Source organism: Benincasa hispida, chromosome 9, assembly GCF_027475165.1.
Source record: "Benincasa hispida cultivar pf3 chromosome 9, pf3_genome.v1.1, whole genome shotgun sequence".
NCBI lineage: Eukaryota > Viridiplantae > Streptophyta > Magnoliopsida > Cucurbitales > Cucurbitaceae > Benincasa > Benincasa hispida.
The window spans coordinates 89,090,742-89,115,613 of NC_143486.1; the positions used below are offsets into that span (position 1 = coordinate 89,090,742).

The 24,872-nt window shown below is 36.3% G+C and overlaps 2 protein-coding genes, 1 long non-coding RNA gene and 1 other non-coding gene across 5 annotated transcripts; all 4 read left to right on the top strand.

Moving 5' to 3' along the window:
* Positions 1–6,895: 6,895 nt before the first annotated feature.
* On the top strand, positions 6,896–9,069 carry LOC150034167 (uncharacterized). The gene is made up of 3 exons (XR_016532474.1): positions 6,896–7,409; positions 7,503–7,579; positions 8,834–9,069. It is a non-coding gene; the product is annotated as an uncharacterized LOC150034167 (long non-coding RNA).
* Positions 9,070–10,353: 1,284 nt separating this feature from the next.
* LOC120086463 (uncharacterized) lies at positions 10,354–11,928 on the top strand. The gene is made up of 4 exons (XM_090318299.1): positions 10,354–10,665; positions 10,770–10,836; positions 10,931–11,049; positions 11,652–11,928. Exons 1-3 carry the CDS (start codon positions 10,354–10,356, stop codon positions 11,011–11,013), a joined length of 462 nt encoding a protein of 153 aa, XP_090174425.1. The 3' UTR covers positions 11,014–11,049; positions 11,652–11,928.
* A 1,544-nt stretch (positions 11,929–13,472) lies between these two features.
* PRP40A (pre-mRNA-processing protein 40A) lies at positions 13,473–24,669 on the top strand. Of its 2 annotated transcripts, none has more exons than XM_039041447.2 (28): positions 13,473–13,806; positions 14,721–14,875; positions 15,261–15,596; positions 15,733–15,873; positions 16,911–16,984; positions 17,182–17,251; positions 17,748–17,800; positions 17,954–18,011; positions 18,109–18,464; positions 18,611–18,683; positions 18,906–19,004; positions 19,144–19,212; positions 19,297–19,374; positions 19,530–19,616; positions 19,717–19,751; positions 19,857–19,962; positions 20,282–20,362; positions 20,451–20,543; positions 20,625–20,678; positions 20,769–20,885; positions 20,977–21,075; positions 22,100–22,147; positions 22,222–22,311; positions 22,891–22,998; positions 23,092–23,156; positions 23,255–23,357; positions 23,791–24,090; positions 24,174–24,669. In XM_039041447.2, the coding sequence occupies exons 2-28, from the start codon at positions 14,843–14,845 to the stop codon at positions 24,303–24,305; spliced, it is 2,958 nt and encodes a 985-aa protein (XP_038897375.1). In that variant the 5' UTR covers positions 13,473–13,806; positions 14,721–14,842; the 3' UTR covers positions 24,306–24,669. The 2 variants fall into 2 exon arrangements, with proteins under 2 accessions (XP_038897375.1, XP_090173822.1); XM_090317696.1 differs by having other exon boundaries at positions 13,785–13,933.
* Positions 22,564–22,665, top strand: LOC120087443 (U6 spliceosomal RNA). The gene has a single exon (XR_005484583.1). It is a non-coding gene; the product is annotated as a U6 spliceosomal RNA (small nuclear RNA).
* Positions 24,670–24,872: the final 203 nt, after the last annotated feature.

A 24,872-nucleotide genomic window follows, 5' to 3' on the forward strand; every position in this document is an offset into this window, starting at 1 on the left:
CCAGGAGGTGTGGGCTTTATTGGATTTGGTAGAGGGGAGGAGGAAACTACGATCGTATTCAACGACCAAGCAAGTAGGAGATATTTGGAGTCTATCATATAGATGGGTGCTTGATCGTTTAGAAACAGGTGCACGATCATTTAGTAAATCGAGTCTAATCGTTTAGGTAATATCGCTCTCGCGTGTGATCATTTAGTAAAACATTACACGATTGTTTAGGTCGACTACGCGTGTACACAATTGTTTAGGAAAACTTGAGCTATCCTGTAGGCTTTCGTTAACTATACAATGGGCAGTGTACAAATCTGAAGCGATTGTCCGATCTCTATGCAAAATGAAAACTATTTTCATTTTATCCTTCAGTTATGAAAATTGAATGCAACCTCCCATTTTCACATACGGTTATGGAGAAAACCACCAACAATTATCTCATAATTGTTTAATTATAAATAAATATAATAACTAACTTATCATATTATATTTATAACCTATAGTTTTAATATCACATCATATACAACATATAAACCATAGTCATTTTCTCCTCCACTAGATATAAATCATATTTATATCATTTTCCTCCAATTAATGTATCTCATACATCATGTCAATTATATCATATATAATTGACCAGTTTAATCATATTATATATAATCAAACCCCCTCTTGTCAATTTGAACATTTCAAACAAACCCAAAAACTGATTCTCAACTTGAATCCATTAAGCTACCAAGGGGACCTTATGGACCTGTGGCTTGAAGCTCCAACGGTATGTGAATAGCTGATTAAACTCTTTAGCCACGAGATCCACCATCCGTTAACTACCAAGCACTCCACTAAAGACTGACAGTTGCACTCTTCTCACCACAGATATATTTATGTGTCCATCGGATATAACCAGTCAACAGTATTATAACCCTTCACAGATGCTCCTAAGTACAGTTGGGCCAATTTATTGTTTTGTCCCTGTAGTTATATCTAACTCCTTAAGTACCACTAATCCCTTTAATAAACAATACAACATAGTCCTACTATGTGTGGACACCTCTGGGGCCATGAGAAGGTGTGTGGCACCACATCGTTCAAGCCCTGAAATCAGCCCTTAAGGGAGAAATCTATCTACTTACCCCTGCTCCGCGAAAGGAGTAAATTCCATCTTGTGTAGTTGAGTTCCCAGCTCCTCAATCAGACGAATCCCCAAAGTGGTTGAGTCGGCAATCTGGCCACTCGCACCCATGCAAATCAAAGAACTGCCCTCAAAGGCAGGAGTTCCCAACTCACTCAGGATTAAGTCATGTTACCTATGGTCATCCTAGTGAAGTGAAGTCTCTGTCATGAACAATGTTATATAACGAGACTATAACACTTCGTGGTCCGGTCTTATACAAACTCCTTTGTATAGGACGCCCCCGCTCGCATGTCTTCACATGAATGATCAAGATCAGACCATCTGTAGCAAGTCATAATACTTGTAACTTTTCTACAAAGCGGGCCGCATCTGTAGTGTCACCAGGATAAGGTGTCCCTTCTATATCCATATACTACAGACCATTTTGGTTATCACTTAAGGCATGATCCACCTATATGTCTCCACATACATACTTAATTTACAACGACAACCAGGGATCTTAGTTTATTGGTTTGTGGTAAAGCAAATAAAATATCTCATGTTTCATAGACAACTGTGAAGAAAAATATTATATATTAATACATCACAAGCGTTTGTTCAATATAATGTTTACAAACTACAGGACCCAACGAGAGTTTAGGGCATCATCCCCAACATATTATGTACCTAAAATGAAAAGGAACTTAATCTTTGTATCTTGTTTGCTGGAACATATGTATAAAGTCACTTTTGATATAAATGAAGTGTTCATTACTTCAAAAAGTTTTCAAATGTGTACAGCTAAACTTGAAAATAACTTGTATGTGTTAAAACCAACTGAGGCAGAAACCATTTTAAATATAGAGATGTTCAAAACAACAAAAACTCAAAATAGGAAAAGAAAGATTTCTCCTAATACCTATCTTTGGCACTTAAAACTTGGTCACATAAATCTCAATAGAATTGAGAGATTGATAAAGAATGGTCATCTAAACCAGTTAGAAGACAGATCTTTACCTCCATGTGAATCATGCCTTGAGGGAAAATGACTAAAAGACCTTTTTCAGAAAAAGGTCTCAAAGCTAAAGAACCTCTAGAACTTATGCATTCAAACCTTTGTGGTCTGATGAATGTCAAAGCTCGGGGAGGATCTGAATATTATGCCAGTTTCGTTGATAATTATTCTAGACATGACTATGTTTACCTAATGCATCAAAAGTCTGAAACTCTTGAAAAGTTCAAAGAATATAAGACTGAGGTTGAGAACCTATTAGGTAAAAGGATAAAAACACTTTGATCAGATCGAGGTGGTGAGTATATGGATTTACAATTCCAGAACTATGTAGTAGAACAAGGAGTTCAATTCCAACTCACAGCACCTGGTACACCACAGCAGAATCGTGTAGCAAAAAGGAGAAATCGAACCTTGGTAGACATGGTTCGTTCAATGATGAGTTATGTCCAATTACCTCACTCCTTTTGGGGGTATGCAGTACAAGTTGTTGTACATATATTGAACATGGTTCCCTCAAAAAGTGTTTCAAAAACACCGTATGAGCTATGGAGAAGACGTAAAGGTAGTTTATGTCACTTCAGAATTTGGGGATGCCCAACACGCCTGTTGTTGCAAAACCTTAAGAAGTTGAAACGACATTAAAAAATATGCCTATTTGTAAGATACCCTAAAAAAACAAAAGGTGGGTTATTTTATGATCCTCAAGAAAATAAGGTATTTATATCAACAAATGCTACATTCTTAGAAGAAGATCACATAAAAAAATCATCAACCTCGTAGTAAACTAGTATTAGATGAGATGTCTAGAGAATCTACAGATAATTCAACAAAAGTTGTTGATCAAGCTGGTCCTTCAACAAGAATTGTTGCTCCATCACATCCTTCTCGTGAGATCAGAATGCCTCGACGTAGTGGGAGGATTGTTCAATAGCCTGATCGCTATATGGGTTTAGCAGAAACTCTTGTCTTCATATATGATGATGCCTCAAAGGATCCATTAACCTTTAGATAGGCAATGGAAGATGTAGATAGAGATCGATGGACTAAAGCCATTGACCTAGAAATGGAGTCGATGTACTTCAATTATGTCTGAAAATTTGTAGATCAATCAGATGGGGTTAAACCTATTGGTTGTAAGTGAATTTACAAGAGAAAATGAGGCCAAACTGGTAAGGTGAAAACCTATAAAGCCAGAATCATGGCAAAAGGTTTTACCCAAAGAGATGAGGTAAACTATGAAGAAACCTTGTCCTATTATCATGATTAAATCGATTAGAATACTTTTATCTATTGCTGCCTTCTATGATTATGAAATCTGGCAAATGGATGTCAAGACCACCTTTTTGAATGGTCATCTTGACGAAAGTATTTACATGTCTTAACCAAAAGGGTTTATTGAACAATGTCAAGAGCAAAAGGTTTGCAAGCTTAATATATCCTTTATGGATTGAAACAGGCATCTCGACCCTAGAATATAAGGTTTGACACTGTAATCAAATCTGATGGCTTTGAACAGAATGTTGACGAACCTTGTGTTTACAAGAAAATGGCCAACAAAACTATATCTTTCTTGGTCCTTTATGTTAATGATATCCTGCTCATTGGGAATGAGATAGGATTCCTTGCTAACATAAAGAGATGGCTAGCATCGCAATTTCAAACGAAATATTTGGGAGATGCATAATATGTTCTTGGAATCCAAATTGTTCAGTTGCAGAATAATGGAATGCTAGCACTATCTCAAACATCTTATATTGACAAGATGTTGTCAAGATATAACATGCAAAATTCCAAAAAGAATATGCTACCTTTTAGACACGGAATTCATTTTTCTAAGGAACAGTGTCCTAAGACACCTCAAGAAGTTAAGGAAATGAAAAGAATTCCTTATACATCAACAGTCGGGAGCTTAATGTACGCTATGTTATATATACATCCCGACATATGCTTTGCAGTTGGAATCGTTAGCAGGTTTTAGTCCAACCCTAGATAAAACCATTGGACTGCTATTAAGAACATCCTCAAGTATCTTCGAAGAACGAGGAACTATAAGCTCATGTATGGGCCTAAGGATTTGATCTTTACGAGATATACTGATTCTGATTTTTAGACGGATGTAGATTCTAAGAAATATACTTCAGGATCAGTATTTACTCTTAACGGAGGAGCAATAGTGTGGAGAAACATCAAACAAAGTTGTATTACTGATTCCATGATGGAGGCTGAATATATAGCTGCATGTGAAGCAGCAAAAGAAGCAGTATAGCTCATAAAGTTCCTGATAGATTTGGAAGTAGTTCCAAATATGCATCTGTCGATCACCCTGTATTGTGGTAACAATGGAGCTGTTGCTAACTCAAAGGAACCGAGGAGCCATAAAGCTGGAAACACATCAAGAGAAAGTACCATCTCATCCGGAAGATAGTACATAGAGGAGAAGTGATAGTCACGAAAATAGCCTCTGAAGATAATCATGCTAATCTGTTTATAAAGGCCCTTACGATTAAAGTCTTTTAGGGTCACCTGGTCGGACTAGGACTACGAGCTTTATAAATCTAGAGCAAGTGGGAGAATGTAAAGGGTATATAGATGCCCTAGTTTATTGTATTTTCTCTTTTCTCAATAGTATATATATGTATATATTGTAACCCACTGAAGTTTAAGTCCAAGTTGGAGATTGTTGAGAATGTCCTAAAACTCGTAGTTCGTAATCATGGAAACATATTCTATTTATCAATAAAAGTATTGTTGAAGCATTTATTCAATGAAAGTGTTATAAAATTGCATTATGTAATAAAAATCCAATAAACGAATCCATAGCTATAATATGAATACTGTAACTTTATGTAGACACATAAAAGTGGATCAAGTTATAGTATATAGCCAAAAAGGTCTACAAGTATATGGATGAGATTGGATACCTTGTCCTGAGAAACTATGGATGTGGTCTACTTTGTATATTGATAAAAGTGACGTGATCTTGAAATTGTTCACATGGAGACATGCGAGTAGAGGCATCCTATGCGAAAGAGTTTTGCATAAAATCGGACCACGAAATAGTCACTGTTTCTTTATACAACTGCTTACTGTTAAAACTGACTATTTCAATTTGATGACCTAGGGTAACTAGATCTTAATCCTGAGCTAACCATGAACTCCTATTTATTTCGGATTATCCTTTAATCTGCATATGTGAGAGTAGTTCAACAATGCTGCTCAACAAGCCTCCAATTTTGGGGATAAAACCGGATAGATAGTTGGGGACATAGTCCTGCAAGATGGAATTCACTCCTACCTATTTTAAGGTTAGCAGATAGGTTGTTTTCTTAAGTACTAATTCATGGTCTTGAACAAATGGGCCCCGCCTTCTCATGGTCGAGAGGGACATAGTTTATAAAATGATAATTTTGACCCAGCTATAAATATGAACAACATGTGAAGGATCGACTTACTGATTATGGTTAAATCAAGTGGATAAAAATATATCTACAGTGAGGAAAGTACAACCATCGAGCTATAGTGGTATGTCTTAGTAGTTAACGAATATTGATTAACTCAGATTAAAGAGTTTAACTGATTAATCTCGAATCGTTGGAGCTCATGATCTGTAGGTCCATAAGGTTCTCCACTAGCTCATAAAACATTACACTTTGGATAGAAAATTGAGTGAATTTGAAGTGTTCAAATTCAAAATTAGGGCTTTGAATTTGAAATGTTCAAATTCAATTTTAAGTTTTGGATAATTATATATTCGATATAATTAATGTTTAAATTTATCGAAATTAAACGTAAATTGGAGAGTTGAAAATATTTAAATATTGATTACATAAATAAGATTCATGTCTAAATTAGGTGTTTTATTAATTTAATATTTGATATTAAATTATTATTATTTATTTAAATAAAATTAATTTCAAATTTAATAAATTTAGTTTTAGAAATTGAGTTTATTATATAAATTAATTAATGAAATTTTAATTTTAATTTAGTCAGTGGAATTATCCCATTTTTTTTCACATTTTGACACCTTGAACACTCACTTAGTGCTAGTTGAGGTGTCAATGGCTTAATGTTTGAGTGCTTGCATGTTACAACTTGTTAAATACTTCATCATTCAGAATTTTGAAAGCATGCATTATGAAATTTGATGAAATTTCTTTAAAAATTCTTGAGCTCTAAAACTCTATCCAATCCCTTGCCCAATCTATCTCAATCTTGAGTTTCCACTACTCAATCCAAGGCTGAAAATAGTAGAGAAGACTCTTTTGGTAGTCTACTAGAGTTTTAGAGAACTAATTCATGGAATTCAATAATATTTGAAGTGATTCTACAAAGGTATACTTTCATGAAACCCTCTTTTTGTAAAATTATTTTTAATATGCTTTTGTAACTCAAATTAAGTGTAATTAAAGTGCCTAATGATTCTGTTAGCTTGTGTTTTATGCTTGTTCATGCTATCAGTATCTTGAACATTGATCCCTGTATGTCTCCACATACAATTCAAGATTCATAATGTAACACTCCAAATTTTTATTATTTATGTAATTTCAGTAATTTTTATTAATTGAGGGCATTTTTGGAATTTTTGGACTTACGTGTAATTGTGGGAATTTAATTATTGACGTTGAAATTATTCAATTTGAAAATTAATGGCAGGAATTAATTTCAATTTGGGAAGGAAATGAATTTAATAAAATAAAGTATAATAAGGAAAATAATGAAATACAAGGTTTATTTTATTTCCTTTTAAGTTGTTATTATTATTATTATTATACAAAACAAAACCATTTTCTTCTTTTTCCTCACGTCACCCGAGACCTCAACTCCCTTCTATTTTCATTTTCTCTAGCACCCTCACCGAAGCATTACCTCCAGCCACCGTTGACGCAACTTCGTGACCGCGCCGCTCGCCGTCGCATCGACCCCACCCCCTTCAGCCGATCTTCTCCACACGTCTCGCCTAACGGTTCCGTCCGCGAGCAACGCGTGCCACCAGTCGCCCCAACCGTGCGATCTCTCCCTTCTCAGTCGCATGTTCGTGCCTCTCCTCGTCGCCGACTCTACGCACTAGAGTTTTGCACTCCTCCGCTCACATCGCGTTGGTCGCAGTTGACTCCCAATCATCCGCAGGTTCTAGATTTAAAGTCACGCGCGTCTTTCGCCGTTCATGGGTTATGTGTTGTTGCCAAATCTGTCCAGCCGTCTACTGCCGCTTCTCCGTCTGGCCAGCCGTCGATACGATCTTCGCCGTCATTCCATGGGGTTTTTGCCAGAAACTTGGAATCTGGGGTAAGATCTAAAGTTTGTGTTTTATTGGATGGGTTTGGTCACCTATTGAGTTTAGATTTAATTTACTTATACTGATTATGTTGTGAAACTTAGATTGAAGTTTCAAGGTGTTAAGAACCGCTGTTTAGTAAGATTACAGTTCAGCTTTAGGGAATTTTGGAGCGTGATTGGTAAGTAATGTGAATTTGAAGCTCTTTGGAAGGGGTTAATATGCTGGAAATTTTGTTTTAAATTTCTAATTATGGGTTATGAATAGATTGGTATCTCCGTGCTAAGCTTAGAACAAATTTCTGGATCAACACATATTTTTAGGAAAGTTGTTTGTGGAGTTTGCGGTATTTTTGTATTTGAAATTTAGTCCTAAATGTCGGACTTAATTTTGACTATTGATTCAGGGTGTGATTCAAAAATTTTACTAAGTTAAAGGAGGGTGTGGATTACTTTTTGTTAGACTTGTCATCGAGGTAAGTAATCTTATTACCGGAACTGTCCACGGGCCGACACTAGATGTATGCTAGCATGATAGATGAATATTATGACAGAACCATAGCATGATAGATGGATAGTATAGTATAACCGATGTATGTTCTTGTATGAGGATCTGAAAGATTATTTGTGCATGTAGATACTTGAATGCTAGCATGAGATGATATTTGATTCCATAAGGTTGTATTTGATATGAGGTTATTGAGGCACATATGTATGTTGTAGAGTCATGATATTGAGGTGTATATATATGTTATAAAACCATGTTGTGATACTTGTGATGTTGAGATTGTGATAGTGTCCTCACTGATTAGTTAGATGCCCACTAGATGTTGTGTTTCCTTCGGGATTCACTAGAGGTGGTGTTATCCTTCGGGATTCACTAGAGGCTGTGTTTCCTTTAAGATTCACCAGAGGTTGTGTTTCCTTCGAGATTCACCAGAGGTTGTGTCTCCTTCGGGATTCACCAGAGGTTGTGTCTCCTTCGGGATTCACCAGAGGTTGTGTCTCCTTCGGGATTCACCAGAGATTGTGTCTCCTTCGGGATTCACTAAATGTGGTGTTATCCTTTGAGATTCACCAGAGGTTGTGTTTCCTTTGGGATTCACCAGAGATTGTGTTTCTTCCAGGATTCACTAGAGGTTGTGTTTCCTTTAGGATTCACTAGAGGTGGTGGTTTCCTTCGGGATCCACCAAAGGTTGTGTTTCTTTCGGGATTCACCAAAGGTTGTGGGTCCTACGAGACTTATTAGAGGTAGTGGGCATACTTAACTACAGTAGAATAAGAATTAGTTTTTCATGTATGTATGTGTCTCATGAGGACTAGAGAAGTTTATATGTTTCCACTAGAGGTAGGCATCTAGAGGACATATATGCCTAGCCTGACCCCAATAGTAGGGTTACTTACTGAGTATTTTATACTCATGTTGTTGTTTCAGGTAAAGGTAGAAAAGCACCGGCGATTAACAAGCAGAATCCATGATCGAGCCACTGAGACCAGTTTTATACTTCCGCTCATGATATTTAGATTTCTTTCCCTGTTTTTCAACTTTCAATTTAATGTTTGAAACTTACTATTAAGATTTATGTTCAGACCTATTTATTATCATTTATGGGTACCCTATCGTCTATTTTTAATATTTGAATTTAATGAAGGTCTTTTGAGTTCAACTTATTTATTTAGCATTTATTTCACTATAAAAATGGTGTCGTTTTAAGTTCCATGCATGCATGTGTTTAGTAACGACCTAACTTGAGTGCTAGGGGGTCGGGTCGTTACACATAAGACAGTCTAGGATGTTAGTTTATCGGATTTAGGGTTATTAAGACAAAATAAAATACAACACTGTCAATAAAATTTATTGAAATTGTTGGGTTTATGTCCTAAAACTCATGGTTTGTAAACAATAAAACTTATTCTGAAAATTTAATAAGTGGTTATTGAATATAGGGGTGTTCAAAAAACCCGATGACCCGAAAAAATCAATCAACCCAACTTAATCCGTGCGGTTTGGGTTGGGTTATCAACTCATTTGGGTTTGGTTGGGTTCAAATAAATGAAAATTGTATGGGTTGGGTTGGTTCACGGGTTTATCTAATATAACCCAAACCAACCCGAATTTATTATTAACTTTAAAATATTTTTTTTTAACTTATAACACAATTATTTATACATATATTGATTTTAATTTTATTTAATTCCAATATTTTTTGAATAATTTATTCTTCAACAACTCTTAGAAGTAGTTTCTTTACACTTTAAAAAGAAAATTTTCACTATATAAATTGAAATTGAGTTGTTAATCTTAATTCAATATATGAAAATAATTAAATTAGACTTTTACATATTTATGTTTTGCTTATTTTTAGAATAAAATTTTAAATAAATGACCCGATCAACCCAAAGGTTGGGTTGGGTTGGGTTGGGTTCATTTTTTAATAAAGGTTATTTGGGTTGAAAAAATTTACAACCCGAACAATTGAATTGGGTCTAAAAAACCTTTCAACCCAACCCATGAATACCCCTTCAGACATTATAGTCTTACTTATGGGTTTTGTAGATGTAACATCCTGATTTTTATTTTGTAATTAAGTTTTTTTTTTATTGGCTACTTGGATAAATTATATGAGATTTATGTTTTTTTTTTACCAAGCTAAAATATGATTTAATTGTTTGGAATTAATTGAGTTTTATTTTGGCTTGTATTTTGGGAGATTTGGTTATCTATGGAGATATTTAAATGTGTATATTAGATTTTTTTTTTGGAAAGGAAAATATATATATAAGTATATATATTTTTGGGGAGATAATTAAGGAATTTGTTTTTTTAATGGAAAAGGAAGAGTTTAATTTGGTTATATATATATATTTGTGGAAAGGGTTAAAGGAATGAAAAAAAAAAAAAGAAGAAAAAAAAAGTAAATAAAATTTACTTTTCTCTCTCTCTCCTCAACCCGCATGCACGTTTTTTTCCTTCCTTCTTCTTCTTTTCCTTCCAGCCCTAGCCGCCAACACCGTCCGCCGTCTGCCTTCCAGCCCTCACTTGTCGTTCCGTCGAAGCCGCGAGCAGCGCCGCCAGTCTCACCTTATCGTTCCGTCGATGCCAGCCTTACCTTGTCGTTCCGTCGACGCTGCGAGCAGCGCCATCAGCCTCGCCGTTCCGTCTCCACTGCAAGCACCGCTGTCTCGCCGCTCTCCTCGCCAACGTCAGCCCCGCCGTCTAGTTTTGCTTCTGCCACCGTTCGCCCGCCACTGCCTTTTTTAGATTGGGTAAGATTGGATTGTTTTGGGCAAGGTTTGGTGTTGAGTCTTTTTTTTAAGTGCCTCTTGGTGTTGGAAACGATTTTAGTGTTACCCATTGTGTCGACTTTCAGGATTTGGATTTCGAGGCGTTGCTAACAAAGAAAGGACCATTCTCTTCATCGAAGAGTTTTAGTTTTGGTAAGTTTTGTGTAAACTGGTTGGTCATTCTTTTGGATTGAGAGTAATAGTGGAAAAAAATAAGTTATTGATTTTGGAATTAATTCTTAATCAGATTGGCTACTTGAATCAAGTTTTGGAATTTGTCTTGGATCAAGCCACAACTTTGGGTTGATTCAAGTTTTTCAAAGGTTTTAAAGAATTATTTGCGTGGACTTTTGTGACCAAGTTGAGGTAAGTGATACTATTACTGGTGTCTTCGTGCCAGACGATCTAGATTAGACTTATGAAGTTACTTGGTTGACTCTAGAGCATGATTTTGTTTGATATTATGTTTTGCTAGTTGCATGGTGGTTACAAGTATTATGAGCATGTTAAAATTATAATCAATACTGATATTATGTATGTGATACATGAATAGACCAGTAGAGCAGTTTATTGTCTTGCCTTGACATGTGTTATTACTATGTTTGACGGTGTGCCTATGGGCTGCTAGACATGCGTGAACTGACAGGATAACGTTCATGTTATTATCATGTTTGACGGTGTGCCTACGGGCCGCTAGATATGCATGAATCGACAGGTTTACGTTCATGTTACTTTTATTTTCATGTTTCATGTTTTGACGGTGTGCCTACGGGCCGCTAGACATGCGTTTCAAGGCAAGATAGTACGTCTTTTGGTTTTCCTTTCGTCATCAAAAATCGATGTAACTGTATGAGCCACGGGCTAATTTTATTTTTTCTTTCTTTGCTCATTGATGCATAGTCTGATCCCGGTAATGGGATCACTTACTGAGTAGTTTATACTCAACCTTTATCCTTATTTTTTTTCAGGTAAGGGCAAGGACACTCGGGTGACTAACAAGAGGAATCCGTGAAAGTGCCAAAGGAACCAGAATTCGCTTTCGCATTTGACTGTTTATGTTTTCGCATGTTTTGTTTTTATCCATTCATGGATTTATCATAATTTAATTAAGTAATTTAACTATTTATTTATTCATTTTTTTTTTATAAATTGTTTCTTGTTAAAAGGGATGCACGAGTTGAACAATTTAAGATTTTGAGATATGTTAGAATATTTTTTGTATATACTTAATGTTGTTTAAGATTATGATTATTTTCTTCAATGAGAATATTTATGCATGCATGCAGTAGCGATTCCCTTTTTAATAGTCCTAGAAAGTGGGGTTGTTACAATAGACATTTGAAAATATTGTTGCCTATATTTTGAATTTTGTAGACATTATGGTCTTTCTTGTGAATTTTGGAGACTTGTTTGTTATAATAGATTTTGGATATCGTTCTTGGATTGTGGAATCTTATGTGTTTTTTATTGGTGATTCCAAGTTTTTTTTTTTTAAGGGAACCGATGGAACCAAACTAACCCAACCCATTTTTTATGGGTTGGTTTGGTTCAGGTTCATAATTTAGCAAGGGTTAGTTTGGGTTAGAAAAATATACAAACCAAACCATAGGGTTGGGCCTAAAATATCCCTAAACCCAACCCAACCCAACCCACAAACACCCCTAATTGAATATATGAATTGTTTATTTCATTTTATAAATAAATCCAATAAACTAAAATGACTATTACATGAATACTTGAACTTTATGTGGAGACATAAAAGTGGATCAGGTTCGAGTAAATGGTTAAAATGGTCTATAGTATATGAATAAGGTTGGGTGCCTTATTCTGGTAACACTATCGGATGCGGCCCACTCCGTAGTTTTTACAAAGAGTTGTAAAGTGCTACATACAAAGTGATCCTGATTCGTACATGTCAGACATGAGGAGTGAGGGCGTCCTGTGCAATGAGTTTGCACAAGATCGGACCACGAAATAAGTCACTTTTACTTTATAACTCTGTTTACTATTTAAGACTGACTATTTCAAAGCAATGACTTAGGTAACTTAACCTTAACCCCGAGTTAACTATGAAATCCTGTTTATTCGGGATTATCCTTAGATTTACATAGGTGAGGGTTGGCTCAACAACGCCGGTTCAATAAATCTCCATTTCAGAGGTAAGACCGGGTAGATAGCTGGGGACATAGGGTGCAAGATGAAATTCACTCCTACCTGCTTTTCAGGGATAGTAGAGAGGTTGTTCCTTTAAGTGTTGACTCTGGGTCTTGAACAAGGGGCTCCACCCTCTTGTTGACTCTAGGTCGGTCGGTCTACGATTTTTATATAACAAATTTGGAAAACCGATCGACCGATCGATATATATATGTGTGTATAAAATCAAGCTCACTTCCATCAATCCAAGTCCAAGTCTACTGCCTTTGTATTGATTTATTATTTTCTTTTTTATGTTGGCATAATTTTCAAACTCACTACCTGATTGATTTTAATTTTTTAATAAAAAAGTATTGATCTAAATTTTTTCATAAAAAAATGATTGATTTAAATTTTTAAAAGTTGCAAAGTATGTTAATCCAACGATAATACTTCATAAATTATCTTTCCTTTTCGTTCACTTTGGCTTTACATGAAAAAAACCACAAAACTACACAATTCCAATTTTTTGGTCGGTTTTCGGTGCTAGTTTTCTCCCAATACCGAAACCGACAAACCGTTGTACACTTGTACTACTTGTATCATCAATATCTTTGGAAAAAAGAATTAATATATTTTTTTCTAAATCATAATTTATGTTTAAAACACAAACTCGCGGTCAAAGACAGCTTGCAAAAGGATTGACCGGCGAACGGTGGCTCCGACCGTTGGAGGCCATTATATAACGATCGGCGAATGTGAATTATGCACAATTCCAATTCTAAGGGGTTAATTCCGGAACGTGGTAAATAATTTTTAGCCGCCGAAAACCCCTCTTTCAATCTCTAATCCGTACTCTCAATCAGTTTCCAAACCCTAAAAACTCAATCGAACCCACCGTGATCCGACCACTCCGGTTCCTTTCCCGCTACCAGTATTGGTTTTGGCGCCACCATTCTCCCACCGCTACTTCAAACAACAACCCTAACTGTGAGTAATCTATTTCTCTCTTTTTCTTTAGGCTCTTTAGTGCATTGGATTCTGCATCGTCCATCTAGTTTCCGATAAACAATCGGGCAAAGGGAATGGATTTGAAAAAGAAACGTTTAACGAGGAGGTGGGTTCTTCATAAGTATTGAAATTTGTTTATATTCTTAAAGATAACCGCGGGTTATCTCAAGGAAGTGAAGTCTAGTGGAAGAAAGGATTCGGGTTTGCAGAAGCATCGAGGAGCTAATTGGATTCTCCGCCACTCATTTGATAGGAAACTTATGTCCCTTGGGAATCGGTCTGTCATTGTTCGACCGTGTCCCTCGTCTTGAAATCTCCATCATGCCAATTTTCTGGTTATACGGTATTATTGTGGCTTCTTGGAGATTGTTAATCTTGAGAGTGAAGGGTGCGGTGATATTCTCACTCGTGCCGCATGCGGTCGGTGTATTTCCTCACACCTTGTTATGAAATTTGGAGGTTTAGGATGTATAGGAAACAAGAAGGATGACGGGACGGGATATATGTTCCATTGTTTACTTGCTTCTTCATGAATTTAGACCGTCTAACCGTTGTTCATTTCCATGCCTAACCATACGGGCGTTTGCGTCATAAATGACGTATTGAGACGTTCAGTTGTACGAAAATTTGACATAATTCTAAGTTCTCTTGCCGCCGTCTTTAATACTTTCGTAGGGCACGTTGAATGACATTTTGTGATTTACTGGCATGCAATGTAGATTACTTTAGCCACCCAGTCATGGGTGGAGTATGAAGTTGACAAGTTGGCTAAGATCCGATTCCATCGTCCAGGAAACTACCCTTTGAAAATTGAAATTAGACATTTTTTTTATTGGACATACGTTGGGATCCAATTAGTTATTTATTAGCTAACGTTTCTAAGTTGTTTGCAGTTTCGTCTCTGTTTCTTGCTTTTGGTGGACTTCATCTGGGAGTTAGCAACCTGATCTGTTGGTTTTGTGAACTCTAGTTACCTTTTTTATGCTCAAAGCTTGACGCTCGGTTATGCTCTGAAATGGAAAATCTGTCTCAGTCCTCAGGTGGACAGGTAACAGAACTCTCTCTTAGTTCTCAGTTCTCACTAGGCATCTCTGATTTTAGCTCGTTATATGTATGTATGTGTGTTTATATATAGAAGTACTTGTATACGTTTTATTGCTTACACTTGCTGCCTTGAGATCAAACATTTAGTTCGTTTGTTCAATTATTATCATAATTTTACAAATTCCTGGGACTGTTTCCCTTCCTTCTTGGCATATTAGTGTTTGGCTCTTTTGGTTATTTCCATTGGTGTTCATACTATAAAATTCTAGTTCACTGATTCTTGCCGGGTTTTATTTGGTTTTTTCTATTTGTTATGATATTTGGTGAAGTCTATGTTCTATTTTACGTCTGTAGAGTTGATCTGAGTCTCTGAGATTTTTCTGCTGCAGTATCGACCAATTAACCCTGCACAACCAGGCCAGACATTCATTTCATCATCTGCCCAACAGTTCCAGTTAGCAGGGCAGAATATATCTTCATCAAATGTTGGAGGGCCAGCTGGTCAAGTCCAGCCACATCAATATCCTCAATCAATGCCGCAGTTAGTGCCAAGACCCGGCCATCCTAGCTATGTCACTCCTTCGTCCCAGGCTATACAAATGCCTTATGTTCAGACAAGGCCGCTTACTTCTGTCCCGCCTCAGTCCCAGCAAAATGTGCCTGCACCAAATAATCATATGCATGGCTTGGGTGCTCATGGACTACCTCTTTCTTCACCATATACTGTAATCCTCACTTTCATTACGTTGTCTACTTGCTTTTCTGTTAATTCGAGAAGACAGTATTTTATTTTATTTTCTGTCTAGTATATTCTTTGTCCATTTTTGACTGACACCGAATGATGTTGGTTTCATTTCTCAGTTCCAGCCAATGTCACAAATGCATGCACCTGTTGGTGTTGCTAATAGCCAACCTTGGATGTCTTCTGCAAGCCAGGCTACAAACCTTATCTCACCAATCGATCAAGCTAACCAGCATTCTTCTGTTTCTGCTTTAAACCCAGTATGATCTGCTTTTCCTGTTTACTTTTGTCTGCTTCATTGATTGGAGGGGTGATATAGGTTTTGTATGAAAACATGCAGGAGATGGACTTCAATTTATTGTTTCTATTCTTTTCATTGTAATTTGTAATTGTCATTTCTCTTCTTTTAGCACATTTCAAGTGTTGGCTTATTTATCAGGGCCTTGATAAATGGTCTTAGGAAAGGATGGATGAAGGTAGGGATGTATATGATAAGTTGGGGAAAGTTTTGACCCCGAGTGAGTATTTGTGGAGACAACTAGAGATTGCATGGGCGGAGAAGTGGGGGGGGGGGGGGTGTTGGCCTAATTAATTGGTGCTTAATATGGTTTACACACAACGTGTGTGATTTATGGCTTTTGAGGACTCCGTAGAAACTGCTGAAAATTTGTCTCCCAAAGCTGCATTGCTTTATGAATAGTATCATATGTTTTGGGAGAAGTGAGCCCCATAGTAGATTTCAGGCAGTTTCATAGTGCGCTTGTTTCATTGACTTTTTCATTGCCTTTATTATTTATGCTTGAATTAAACGTATGAAATTTTCAGTAATGATAGGTTTTTGATAGGATGTACATATAAATCTTAGAATCCTCCTTGTTATTCTTTTTGACAACTAGTTGCTTTTCAGTCATTGATACAAAAGAAGGGCTGAAATTCTTTGTTTTAGTGTCATAAAAGCAATTATTTATGGTCTGTGATACGAGAAGGAAAGAGTGAGTGCTTTCGCTAAATTACATTATTCTTCTTGGTGTTCCCCTTCAAAATCTTCATGTAATTACTATAGGTCTGTAATTAGTTCAAAATGGTAGCTCTTTTATAAGCCTGTAAGGCGCACACACTTCTATATGTAACGTCCACATTGGGCAAAAAGTAAAGGTCTATTTTTCTTAAAAGAGGACTAACACAATATTTTTCTTTGAGAAATTAAGACAGATTTCTAATGTTAACTCCTCAGTGCTATTAAGATGCTGATCTCTGAATCCTGATGGGTTTTTTTTCATGCCATTTGTAACATCAGGCTGCCAATGCTCCAGTCTTCAATCAGCAGTCGTCATCTGATTGGCAAGAGCATACATCGACTGATGGAAGAAGGTGATGTTGTATTTATCACCATGGTTATAGCTTTTAGATTTCTTAAAATCCAAGTTTAAGTATTTGTCAACTTGATGTTGTGGCTACACAGTTAATTTATTAATAGTCATTCTGCAGGTTGTATGTATAATTTTTCCACTGTTTCTAGCACTTTGCAATTTTCTTGATTTCTCTTGCGAAAATGATTTTCTATCCAGATATTATTACAACAAAAAAACCAAACAGTCTAGTTGGGAGAAACCATTGGAACTTATGACACCACTTGAGGTAATCGTCATTTTTTTTAATCATCTGTTATTTGTACCTATAATGTTGAAGAAAGGGCTTCTCTAGACAAAATTCACGGTCATAGATATTCTCTTCTAATATTTTCTTTTCATTCATATTCAATATCTTGGGATGTATAGTGGCTCTGTCACTCCGTGGAATAATATTCTTTGGGGTTGGGATGTATAATTTGAAATCATGACTTTTTGGAACTTCTGTTAATCCAGGAATCATGTATGATCTTTCTAGGTATGTGTTTATATCAGTTATTGGTTTAGCTTCTTTCGGTTTATTTCTGTATATATATTCTCTAATAAGGTGTAAAGGTTTTCTTTATTGGATATTTTGTTTGACTATTGTTTTTTATTGTCCTCTTTTGTATTCTATAATTGGTATTATATCTTTACAACTCTGTATTTTCCTAGTCGTACAACTAGCTCAAATATCTTTTCCCAAGAAACTATAACCGTGTTTAAGATTCGAATAATTGTTACAGAGGGCTGATGCATCAACTGTCTGGAAGGAATTTACTGCTCCAGATGGAAGAAAGTGGGTTCTTTTGTCTCTGTCCTCAGCTCCTATATTTCCAGTTTTTCATTAGCATTGTCGCGTTCACATATTCAAGTTTTTTTTGGTGTGTTTCATACTTTGATCTTCATGATTAAGCTTGCACTCAAATTGTTTACCATGGAGTTGGAATAGGTACTATTACAATAAGGTGACGAAGGAATCGAAGTGGACCATGCCAGAAGAATTGAAGGTTGAAACCATGGGTTACAACTTTCATATCTCTTTCTCATTTTTTCTTTCAAAAGGATTTCTTGGCTTTCAATCTAACTTCGTAGATTTGCTCGCAGTTGGCTCGTGAGCAGGCTCAGAAAGAAGCTGCCCAAGGAACACAAACAGATATAGCTGTTACGACACCTCAACCTACACCTGCTGCTGGTCTCTCCCAAGCTGAAATACCAGCAATTTCTTCTGTTAACTCTAGCATTTCTCCAACGGTCCCTGGGGTTGCAATGAGTCCAGTTCCAGTCACTCCTTTTGTTTCTGTATCCAATTCTCCTTCAGTGGCGGTTTCTGGATCATCAGCTATTACCAGCACACCCATTGCTTCATCAACTAGTGTGATTGGAACAGTTTCTTCTCAACCTGTTGCTGCTTCTGGAGGTACTGGTCCTCCTGCTGTGGTCCATGCCAATGCTTCGTCAGTGTATGCACTAGTCTTGCTGATATAGTTTCCACATCCACTCTTCCTTTGGATAGCAGCTTCAAGTGCGAGTATTATACAAATTTAGTTCTGCTCATTGTTGACTGTGTTATTTGTTTTTTTTTTCTTTTTTCTTTTTTTTTTAATAGGCCTCCTTTTGAAAGTCTTGCATCTCAAGATGTCAAAAATAATGTTGATGGGACTTCCACGGAAGACGTTGAGGTAATTTCTAGGAGATTAAAATCTAGAACATCTTGCCTGATAAGTGATATTGATTTATTTTCTTTTCTGAAACTTTATTTTAAGTAAGATCTTTCTACTTCTAAATTTGAATAAATAAGCTAGGTTAAGTTGGTTAGTTCATCTACCAACTATTTTCACCTTCCTGAATTTGGCTCATAGTTGTCTACTAGCTTTCAGTATAATTTTTTGGAGTCATGATAGGAAGCAAGGAAGGGAATGGCAGTTGCAGGAAAAGTTAATGAGACCGTTTTAGAGGAAAAATCTGCTGATGATGAACCGTTAGTATTTGCCAACAAGCAGGTACTTTCTGAAAAACATGTTCTCTTGTCATACTTTTAGATAAACAAAAATTGACTGCCCCGTGGGTGTAATAGTGAAGATGTATTTTTTTTCATTATTAGTGTATTTATTCTCTTAAAAATATATTTTTTAACATTAGGAGGCAAAGAATGCATTTAAAGCTCTTCTGGAATCTGTAAATGTTCAGTCTGATTGGACGTGGGAGCAGGTTTGTTTGGTTTAGACTTCTTTCAAGTTTAATGGTACATTTTTTCAATTTTTATCTTATTGCATGCTAATTCAATCTGATCAGGCTATGCGAGAAATAATTAATGACAAAAGATATGGCGCCTTGAAAACTCTTGGTGAGCGGAAGCAAGCATTCCATGAGGTATTGATATGATTGGACTATAATGAAGTTTTATTGAAATGACTGAGATGAAATAGTGCTCTGGTGCTCTGGTTCACCCTTTTCCCCAGCAGTTTTTCTTTGCAACAAAGGCAGACCATACCTTATGATTATTTTGATGAGTTTTATGTTTTTAGTATTTGGGACATAGGAAAAAATTGGATGCTGAAGAAAGACGCATAAGACAAAAAAAAGCTCGTGAGGAGTTCACTAAGATGTTGGAAGTAAGTTTGTGCATACAATTTCTTCTGTCATGTCCTTTCTATTCTTATATAATATTGTTAAAGATGCTGATTTTTGCTTTCATATTCATTTATCTCTCAGGAGTCCAAGGAACTCACATCGTCTACCAGATGGAGGTTGGTTGCATAGTTATTATTTTTTGTTGTCATTATTTATCTATCTTACTACTTGTAAAGTCTGTTTGACTTTATAGTTTTTCCTTTGAATTTTTTGTGGGACAGCAAAGCTGTTAGTATGTTTGAGAATGATGAGCGGTTCAAAGCTGTTGAACGTTCTAGAGACCGAGAGGATCTTTTCGAAAGCTACATAGTGGAACTTGAGAGGAAGGTAGGAATCATTTAGTTATTCATGCACGTGCATGTGCACCATTCAATGAGAAATTTCCCTTATGTAGGGAGGCTTGTATGTGAGTCGGTGGTAGTGTAGGGAAACTAAAAAGTGACAAAGAATTTTGCTTTTAATAAAAAAAATTGAAATTGTATTGACTGCATGAAGAACTTACCAAAAATGGCGAATAGCTGAACTGGAAAAACATGTTTCTTAGCTTGATAACCTGATACTATAACCTCTTTTACGTAGAAAGTCTATGAAATTACCCTTCTCCAGATAATGGAACATTCACATTGACATTCTCTCTTAAATTCAGGAAAAAGAAAGGGCTGCAGAGGAGCACAAGAAAAATATTGCTGAATATAGGAAATTTCTCGAGTCATGTGATTACATAAAGGTATTTTCCTCAAGGATTTGGGATGTACAAAATTAAATTTACCTGTTCCTTATTATGCGTGTTCTCTTGATTGTCTTCTGGTGTTCAGGTGAGCAGCCAGTGGCGGAAAGTACAAGATCGGTTGGAAGATGACGAAAGATGCTCACGTCTTGAGAAACTTGATCGCTTGCTTATTTTCCAGGTATGTCTTTCTTTTTTATTTGATTTGATTTGCTGGTTGTGTATTCGAACTTAAATTCTATGCCAAATTTGGTTGGGACAGGACTATATACGTGACTTGGAAAAGGAGGAGGAGGAGCAGAAGAAGATACAAAAGGTCTTACTGTACAAGTCATTTTATCATTTATGATAGTTGCGCCCTTGTTAAGTGCATAAGACACTGACATTCATGTTTAACCACTTGAAGGAACGCGTGCGGCGAATTGAAAGAAAAAACCGTGACGAGTTCCGCAAACTCATGGAAGAACACATTACTGCCGGTGTTCTTACAGCTAAAACTTTCTGGCGTGATTACTGTATGAAGGTACAGAACTTCTTAATCTGCTGCAGAGCGTGAAAATTTCGATAGGAATCTTTCCACCCCTTCCTCATTTTTCTTTTCTTTTTTTTGCTAGGTTAAGGAGTTGCCTCAGTATCAAGCCGTTGCATCAAATATATCTGGCTCAACACCAAAGGACTTATTTGAGGATGTTATAGAGGAATTAGAGAATAAGGTTATTATCTTATATTACTGTTTTGCTGTTTTTTCTCCTCCCTTTTCCACACTCAATTTCCTTTGCAACTTTCTTCCATGGAATATATTTTCCAGTATCTAACGCTTATATACAAAAAAATAATTAACATACTGTGTGAGTAAATATACCAGGAAATGCACTGTGAATAAAGGTATTTAGCATGTCTTTTGTCCTCGAGTCTTTTCCCTGGTAGAAATTCTTTTGATGATTGAGAATAACATGAGACCACCAACTTCCTAAAGCCATAGAGCATTTTCCTTTTAGAGGTGTGATTTTCGTCGAAAGGCCTCTGCTGACCTTTTAATGTCTAGTTTCCAACATTTTAACTTGCAGCAACTTTAGCATTCAAGAAGTAACATCTTCGGATCTTCCCATCTAATCAAAACAATGAATGAAAACTTTGGTCTATATAATTGAGTAATGGTGCTTGCTATGCATACATAACTACGTTGTGAAATTGTATCAAATGAAGTTGGCTACAGACTTCTTGGCTGGCAAATTAAATACATTGAATCCAGATTTATGGTAATTCAGTTGTTTTTTTTTTGACAGCAAGTTCCTAGTCTAACTGATCTTAGTTTTCCTCTGATAGAAACGACTGTTCTCATTGATAAAGAATGAAAGGATACAAGCGCATACAAAATAAACTAAGCCCACAAAGACCTCATTAGAGAAAGGGGGACCAACTGTTAAACTTAGCTGATGATAGGAGTTATTGCATTTACAAATTTTGTTGCTCAGTGAATTTTCCTCTGTTCATCAGCTTGAATCCTCTTGAAGGTACATGTTAACCTGAAAAGAATATTCCAAGACCGCCGCATTCTTGTTACTCCCAACAAATAGTTTCAAAGTGCATTGACGGATTTCTCATTTTATTTCCGTAATTTGGCACATCTTTATGTCTTAGTTCAAATGTTTGCGGTTGTATTATTGTTGAATCCTAGTTGGTTTTGAAATTTCACTCTCAAGCTCACATTTACGACCCATCTGTCCAAACTTGCAGTATCATGAAGAAAAAACTCAGATAAAAGATGTGGTGAAGGCAGCGAAGGTAGTATAATCACAATCTTTATTAACAGTTTCTGCTGCTGAATCCATTTGTAATTTTAAGGGAATGCTTTTCAGATAACCATTACTTCATCATGGACATTTGATGACTTTAAGGCTGCCATTGAAGAGGGTGGTTCTCTTGCAGTTTCAGATATAAATTTTAAGGTACCACTTAACCCTTCTATCCACTAACTATACCTCTCTCTCCCTCCGATTATATGGTTTTACTTAAAGATTTACGACATTCTTAACTTTAGCTGTTGTACTAGTGTCATGTATAATATTTTTGTATTGTTTCATTTTTCTATTTTCCTGAAACAAAATTTGCATTCTGATCTCATAAGTTGAGATAACTACGATGCTCATAATATCTGACTAGGATGTCAATATTTGATCCTATAAATATATGGTTGTTTTGTCCCTTTGGAGACATCCGATAAAATTGGAATGATACAGAGAAGATTAGCATGGTCCCTATGCAGGGATGACACGTCCAAAATAAACATCGGGTTGTTTTTAAATTAGTCCTGGAAAGCCGAACGCTGAGTTTGCGTCTGTGAATGCATTCCTACTCCCAAATTCCCGTTGTTGACTCTAGGCCCATAAATCCTCCTCTCTGAAAAACTTCATTGCCTTGTCTGTATCTTTAATTTTGCATCCTTTGGTTTGTATTGGCAATCATCATATAAGTGAACATGATGTGTGTTTTGGGATATTAATAATACCCTTCCTACCGTGTTGAAGCTTGTATATGAGGACTTACTAGAACGAGCCAAAGAGAAGGAGGAGAAAGAAGTCAAAAGGCGCCAACGTCTAGCTGATGACTTCTCAGGACTGCTCCAGTCATTCAAGGTATTTTAAACTGTTGATGAGATGTGAGCCCAATTTTGGCTGATTATTTTCTCTACAGCAAGCTGACCTACAATGGTTGTATTTGTGATGCAGGAGATTACAACTTCTTCCAACTGGGAGGATAGCAAACAGCTTTTTGAAGAGAGTGAAGAGTATAGGTAGCTCTTAAAGATTTCTGTTATTTATTATAATGGCGTTTTTAAGTACTCAAATCTCTGTTCTATTTGGACTTTCTTTTTCTTCTGTTGTGGATTAGATCAATTGGGGAAGAGAGCTTCGCGAAGGAAGTTTTTGAGGAATACATCATGCATTTACAAGAAAAGGCAAAAGAGAAGGAACGTAAGCGTGAGGAGGAGAAGGTGTAGTACATTTCCTCTTATTCTCGATAAGTTTGAAGGTCCTACTTTTGAGTCGTTGGGTGAAGGCTTTTTAGTGTATTTGCTTAGAGATGTCTTTTGGACGATGCCTTTTGGTTTGTATGGTTGTTATAGCTTAGATTTTATTTATTTAATTTTATATAAGAAACCAAGTTTCCTTAAATGAAAGAAATGGTGACCGTTCTTTTTCCTTCGAATAAGTTTCTAACAAAAAAGTTATGACTGTTATTTGGATTGGAATTATTATTATTTTTGAAGTCAAAGTCCTCGGTAATTATTTATTTAAAAAAAAAGAAGTACGTGGTAATCCAATTCCTCTGTTAAAGTAGATGGGTTCTTTGACAACTTTAACAAATGTGTAATGATCAACTGTTTGGAAGTTTTTCTCCTCCTGAGAAGAGAACTATTTTCACAGGCTAAAAAGGAAAAAGAACGAGAGGAAAAGGAGAAGCGGAAGGAAAAAGAGCGGAAGGAGAAGGACAGGGAGCGTGAAAAAGAAAAGGGCCGGGTCAAGAAGGATGAAACAGATAGTGAAAATGTAGATATGAGTGATACTCATGTCTACAGAGAAGACAAGAAAAGGGACAAAGACAAAGATAGGAAACATCGGAAGCGACATCATAGTGCCACTGATGATGGTGCTTCTGATAAAGATGAGAGAGAGGAGTCTAAGAAGTCCCGCAAACATGGCAGTGACCGAAAAAAATCAAGGAAGGCACGTGAATGACCTTGTAGATGCTTGTGACTTTGTTTTTTTTAATGATAACATAAATTAAATCTCTCTATGTTTCTTGGCAGCATGCATATTCACCTGAATCAGACAGTGAGAGTAGGCACAGAAGGCACAAGAGAGATCATCGAGACAGTTCCCGTAGAAATCATGATGAACTTGAAGACGGGGAGCTTGGCGAGGATGGTGAAATTCAATAGTCCTTTGTTCTCGATATCGGGAATTTCCTTCGACGTTTCGGAGGGGTCAGCTGTCCACCGGCATGATCAATGTGATTATAAGAGCCAGTGGTGGTGGTGGTGATAAACTTCCGGAAAAGGATTCTTTTGAAGAGGAGATGAAGGGTGGCCCAGTTATCATTCTTCCATTGTCTGTTAGTGGATACATACTTTTGTAGTTTTCCTTATAGGAGTTAGTGACGTATATGATGAACCAGCCATTTGATTGGAAGCCATTTTATTTATTTTGCGAGCTGGTTTTGTAAGTCAGCATCTTCCCTTAACATCTTTTGTAATTCTGTTAGAGAGTAAATCCATATGCTGCAAATTTGCGGTTCTTTTTACAGACAGAAGTTCGATTATTGAGGCTATCTTAAAGATGATTTTACAGCAGGAATCGTAACCAGAATGAAAACAATAGGAAGAGTGTACTAATTTGTGACATCGTTCGTCAAAATTGTGTTTACAGCACATTGTGGTTGATATAACTTAATACTTTTCTTTTTTTTTTTTTGGTCAGAGTTTCAACCTTTTTTGTCGATAATTTTT

What these genes read in the sequence shown, in the direction of transcription:
- LOC120086463 (XM_090318299.1), top strand. Translation starts at nt 10,354, where the DNA reads ATGCACGTTTTTTTCCTTCCTTCTTCTTCTTTTCCTTCCAGCCCTAGC. An exon ending in CACTGCCTTTTTTAGATTGG is followed by an intron (nt 10,666 to 10,769) that starts GTAAGATTGGAT and finishes GTCGACTTTCAG; the next exon opens with GATTTGGATTTCGAGGCGTT. An exon ending in ATCGAAGAGTTTTAGTTTTG is followed by an intron (nt 10,837 to 10,930) that starts GTAAGTTTTGTG and finishes ATTCTTAATCAG; the next exon opens with ATTGGCTACTTGAATCAAGT.
- PRP40A (XM_039041447.2), top strand. Translation starts at nt 14,843, where the DNA reads ATGGAAAATCTGTCTCAGTCCTCAGGTGGACAG. An exon ending in AACTTATGACACCACTTGAG is followed by an intron (nt 17,252 to 17,747) that starts GTAATCGTCATT and finishes TAATTGTTACAG; the next exon opens with AGGGCTGATGCATCAACTGT. An exon ending in CATGCCAATGCTTCGTCAGT is followed by an intron (nt 18,465 to 18,610) that starts GTATGCACTAGT and finishes TTTTTTTAATAG; the next exon opens with GCCTCCTTTTGAAAGTCTTG.